The sequence below is a fragment of the Montipora foliosa genome, chromosome 13 (genome assembly GCF_036669935.1).
Source record: "Montipora foliosa isolate CH-2021 chromosome 13, ASM3666993v2, whole genome shotgun sequence".
NCBI lineage: Eukaryota > Metazoa > Cnidaria > Anthozoa > Scleractinia > Acroporidae > Montipora > Montipora foliosa.
Genome location: NC_090881.1, coordinates 29330323 through 29335322, shown reverse-complemented (window position 1 = coordinate 29335322; position 5000 = coordinate 29330323). Strand labels below are relative to the sequence as shown.

At 36.9% G+C, this 5000-nt stretch overlaps 1 protein-coding gene across 1 annotated transcript in view; it reads right to left on the bottom strand.

Moving 5' to 3' along the window:
• The window catches only part of LOC137982292 (ras GTPase-activating protein 3-like), a 43084-nt gene that overhangs the window by 27213 nt on the left and 10871 nt on the right, over positions 1 to 5000 (bottom strand). Inside the window, exons 4-6 of the mRNA XM_068829368.1 lie at positions 4345 to 4520; positions 3929 to 4021; positions 1263 to 1335 (exon numbers count right to left, since the gene is read on the bottom strand). Of these exons, the coding sequence (XP_068685469.1) occupies positions 1263 to 1335; positions 3929 to 4021; positions 4345 to 4520 (342 nt within the window). The remainder of the gene's footprint in view (positions 1 to 1262; positions 1336 to 3928; positions 4022 to 4344; positions 4521 to 5000) is intronic.

Here is a 5000-nt window from a genome sequence, read left to right as displayed (position 1 = left end):
GCCTTCTTTTCGTAAATACATGGCAGAAATAGTTTTACACTTGTGCAGTATAACTACTGTATTTTTCATTTCCTGACCACTGCTTCAAAAATTAACAGCATTGCTATTGGAACCAAAATGGGAGCCAGCTACTCCAACCTTTTTGCAGCTAAATGTACATTTAAAAAAATTCCTCTGGTGTAATGAACATTTCAGAGATCAAACCAAAATTCTGCAAAATAATATTAATGGTACCTTGACACATTCAGACCTCTGTCAAAACCTTACATGTATTATGAAAGACTGCTTGCCACCAAATTATCCATCTGCAAAATTTCCAGGGCTTTCACTAACACTTTAACCTATTGAGTCCTACGGTACCGCTCCGAGATAAGCGAACCACCAAACGCGTTTCATACTAGTCTTCAACTAGTTTGCATTTGACTTTAAACGCGTTTGCATAATTTGCGCTCAATGCAAACGCAAACGCATTAGGTTGAGCGTTATTTTAAACATAAGGGAAATGCAGCAGTTTATCTTTACTTGAGCCTGAGCGGCATTTGACATTAAGGAGAAGAGTAAGGGGATGATTCTTGAGGCTTACAGCAGTTTTCAATGGACCTCTTTAGCTTGTACATTTTGTTTTCCCATTTCAGACCACGTGATGTTACTCTAGGGAACAGTTTCTTTCAAATGTCGTCTTATGCACGTGCATACGTATGCATGCATAACGCATGAAAAAACAAAAGGAAAATTCCCTTGGGAACATCACATGGTCTGAAATGGGAAAACAAAACGTACAAGCTAAAGAGGTCCATTGAGTGTTGAAAGTAATTAGCAAATTGCTTTGATTTTGCATTGCTTCACTCAGTGATTGGTTCATAGTTCTCGCGCCATTTTTTCAACTAATCAGAAGTGAAACCAAACTCAATCGTGGCTCATACGTACACATTTTCCCGTGCTTTTGTGTCGGTTACATGTAATTACTTAGAGTTTTGATTGGCTTACTGGATTGTCACCGTCCTTTTTGACTGGCCAAAGTAATTACTTTGGTTTTGGTTTTACGACACTCGATTGAAACTCGCTAGTCTATTGAAATTTGTGTGCATCTAATTAGGGGCACTTCCGGACATACTATCTGGCACAACAGAGACCAGCCTACAACACCGCTCATTCATTTGAACAGTGTTTGGGTTCTTCAGTGTCCCAAACAGTTTCTAAAAAAGTGTTGTGAGACAGTTGGTTTCCCTTTTTACAAGTAGATGTCAACTTTACAGTGTTACCTCGAAGAGAAACGATTCTTCAAATTGTGGGTTCAATGTTCTTTTCTTGACTTTGGTCTTTTTAGGTTCTGACCTATGGAAGCAAATATAACCACAAATCATTAACCATTGCACTTTAGTATACGATGCCATTAGGTCAGCAACTTAACCCAGTGACTGCTGGGAGTGAGACTTAACAGATTTTACTCTGTCTAATAGACCGTATTCATGAACGGTGGCCAAGAAATTATTCTTTTGTCTTTGTACTAATCATCCTCACTAGCCTAATGCTTTGGAAAAAAATCTTTGCTAACGAGGCTAGTGAGGATGATTAGCATGCAGGCAAAAGAATAATTACCTAGCCGCCATTTATGAATAAGATCTAATTGCCAGACAATTTTACTCATAAACTGGGGGAATCCAAGGATGCCTGAGGAGTCGATGAGTTAACACATGTCACCTATGTATATATTGTACATACCGTATTTACCCGTGTATAAGTCGACCTTTTATGGCCTCAAAAGAAGCTCCAAAAATCGCCCTCGACTTATACATGGGTCAAAGATTTCGAGGCAAGTTCCAGCTAAATAATTGATTCAAAATTAACATCATAATGTGGTGTTTGGGCATAACGAACGCAGTGGACAAATAACTTCAAAATGAATGACGAAAGACGTCAAAATGAATGTAATTAAGCAATTCCAGTTGAAATGAAAAAGAATTTCTTTTACTTTAAATGTTGAAGATACTCACAAGCACAAATATGAAACAGAAACTGGAAATTTTTGTTTTCCAAAGGCAGAAAGCTCTAAAAACATTCTTGTTTCTTCAAATAAAACGCGATCCTTCAACGGCTTAGTAACCTGGCGCAATACCTCGTGTTTGCGTGCAAGCATGATCGTCACTCGTGTTGCCTGAAAATGCTGGTTGGTAATGATTGTTTTTTTATTCTTTATACAAACCTAGATGATTTAAATGCTTTTGCAAACTTTGTATTGTTTGGTTTATGAGTTTTGTTTCGTTTGCCATGTGAGAAATTATAAGTCAAGCACCAATTAAACCTTGCACATTTCGCATCGTTTTTGAAGTTATTTTCAAAGATTGACTCCTGCTTCTGTGATGTTGTGCTTATCCTCTAAAGCCCTTTATCCTTGAACAACGAAACACGTTAGTTTGAGGTTTACATGTTCGATTTTCTGAGAACTTTTTCAAAATTCAAGGACAAAATGCCCGCACATACAACAACCGCTGAACCACAAAACTATTAAGCGCTTGAGGCCCTTAATCTTTTGTGAATCCACAGTTCCAGAAATCGAAGAATGCAAGATTAGTATCCCATGAACATTTCGCAAAGAAATTAAGAAATTGCTTTTTTCACCATCAAAAATGGGGGGTCGACTTATACATGGGATCGACTTATACACAGGTAAATACGGTAATAACTCCTGAGGGTGAGACAAAATATTTTACTCTGTCTAATGCCAGACAATTTACTCATCGAGTGGAGGCGTCCTAGGGCACCCTGAGGAGTCAAAGGGTTTAGCAGTTGCAAGCAAGCCTAAAAAATTTCAGGCTTGAAGGGTAGGGGAACCAATGACCGTGGAATTCATTGGGTTTGTCACTCCCATTCATGGCTGGATTTTTCAGCCTTGGTTGCAACTGCTTAAGTTGCTCAGGGTTTGTTCATATCCATGAACTTCTCTAGCTTTCCATGACCTTAAGTTTAGCAGTCATATAAGAAAATTAAAAAAGCATCCTTATTTTAGGATATTAGTCAGATCACATTTGAATAAATTAACGCCCTTAGTCCGCCAACCTTGCGATTGTTTGATATAAACTCTTCATTTCATTTTATCATTCCTTTGGTACTGCAATGATTAATTTTACCAATTTGTAATAATTAAATTCAAAGACTTTAATTTCCAGGCCTGGAAAATGAATCTTAAATTTCATGACTTTCCAGGGTTTTCATGACCTGTACAAACCCTGTTGCTAACCTAACATTTCACGTCCACTTCACAGCTGATGCATATGAAATTTTCATAAGGCAGATTACAGTTCACATAACCGTTCACAAAGCAGCCAGGTTTCCATAGTTTCATGCTACTCCAGCTTAAAAGGAATGCAACTTTAAAAGTTACAATTCAAGACAAAGGAGTCTTGAATCGTAACTTTTTAAGTTACATTTTAAGGGGGCTATGTCATGCAAGATTATGTAATTTTAGGACACCCAAAATGTCCAGAAAGTAGAATGAAACATTGCAATAACCACTCAAATCTGTTGAATAACATAAAAGAAATACAGCAATAGGAAAGAGAAGCATGGATGGACACAAATGGACAATCTTGAAATGAATTGCATTTGGTTAATCTTGGAAAAAGTCGCCCTAACGTTTTTCAAGTTTATGGCAATTAAATTGCCTGGATAAAAGTTGTTTTTGCTCAGAATCTTCTTGTTTGTGATGTACTGTACATTTTCGAGTTTTAAGCTCGTGATTAACTACAGATTTTCGCTTTAGAAACACCCTAAAATAATGCGACAAACACTGTAGCTCCTTTAAGCCGACGTAACATGAAACTATGTTTGACATTCACTTATTCAAAAAAATCATCATTTCAGAATTGCCATCCTTCTATGATATTATGATGAAACTTAACTTTATCAAAACAGTAAGCAAAAGAATTACCTTGAGAGGGGTCCATGTATACTGACACTAACATAAGGATCAGAGAATGTACCATTTCCATTGCATCCAAATAAGTCAGAACATTCTAAAATTCTGAAATTAATTAAACAAAAACTATTCAATGCTTAAGCCATAACTAAAATCTTTCAGGGTGACAACAAGCTGGGTGGTGCGAAGCCTTCTGAGCCACATTAAGTCATGTTTCATCTTCAGTGACCTCATTATCTGTTATAAAATTTTCTTTGATTCATAGCTAAAACTTGAAAAGCCCATTAAACAGAGGAATGGCAGAGTACTGGTAACCAATCCTCATTATACCACGCCTTAGATCTATGAGATAAATTATTTAATCATAACAATAATTATTGTTAAATTAAAAAATTCCCTAGTTAACAACAGAGGCCACAGGTACACACCGTATACTAAGTTTGGGTGTATTTGAAAATTCATCTTCATCTGTATCAGGTATAAACTCATATTGTTTAATTTCCAAGTGTATTCTTCCCTGGACTTCAGTATCAGGTTCAACGTGAACTAAAGGAAGCCATGTATCTGTATGATAAGTTTGTACACAACCTTTCTTGATAGCAACCTAAAAATGGCAATGGAAAAGAAAGTAACTCAAGGTCTTTGAATAATGGAGAAGTAAGTACTGCCTAAGTTTGTGCGAATGGTTACCATACTTATTCAGCCATAAGCCGGCCGATTTTTACACAAATCCACCCTCAATTTGGGCAAATTTGAGCCGTGAAAGGGGTCTCGGCTTAAAAAATAAAAAATTAATAAAAAAAAAATTTCTCAGCAAATTAAAACAGTAACAAATGCTGTCTGTTTCAAATTCGTCGTCTATTTCCTTGTCTTCACTATTTTATTCTTCTGGAATATTCTCGTCAAAGACTGCATTGTCTTCTGTGCCATCAAGTGCATTAGAGATGCCACAAATCTTGAACGAACGCCTCACCATCTCCCGGGAATATCATGCCACACTTGTTTTACCCATCAAAGGAACAAAGACTGTGGCAGCCTTCTCAAAATATTTTTGGGGAGCAGGTCATAAGGAAAGTGGAGACGG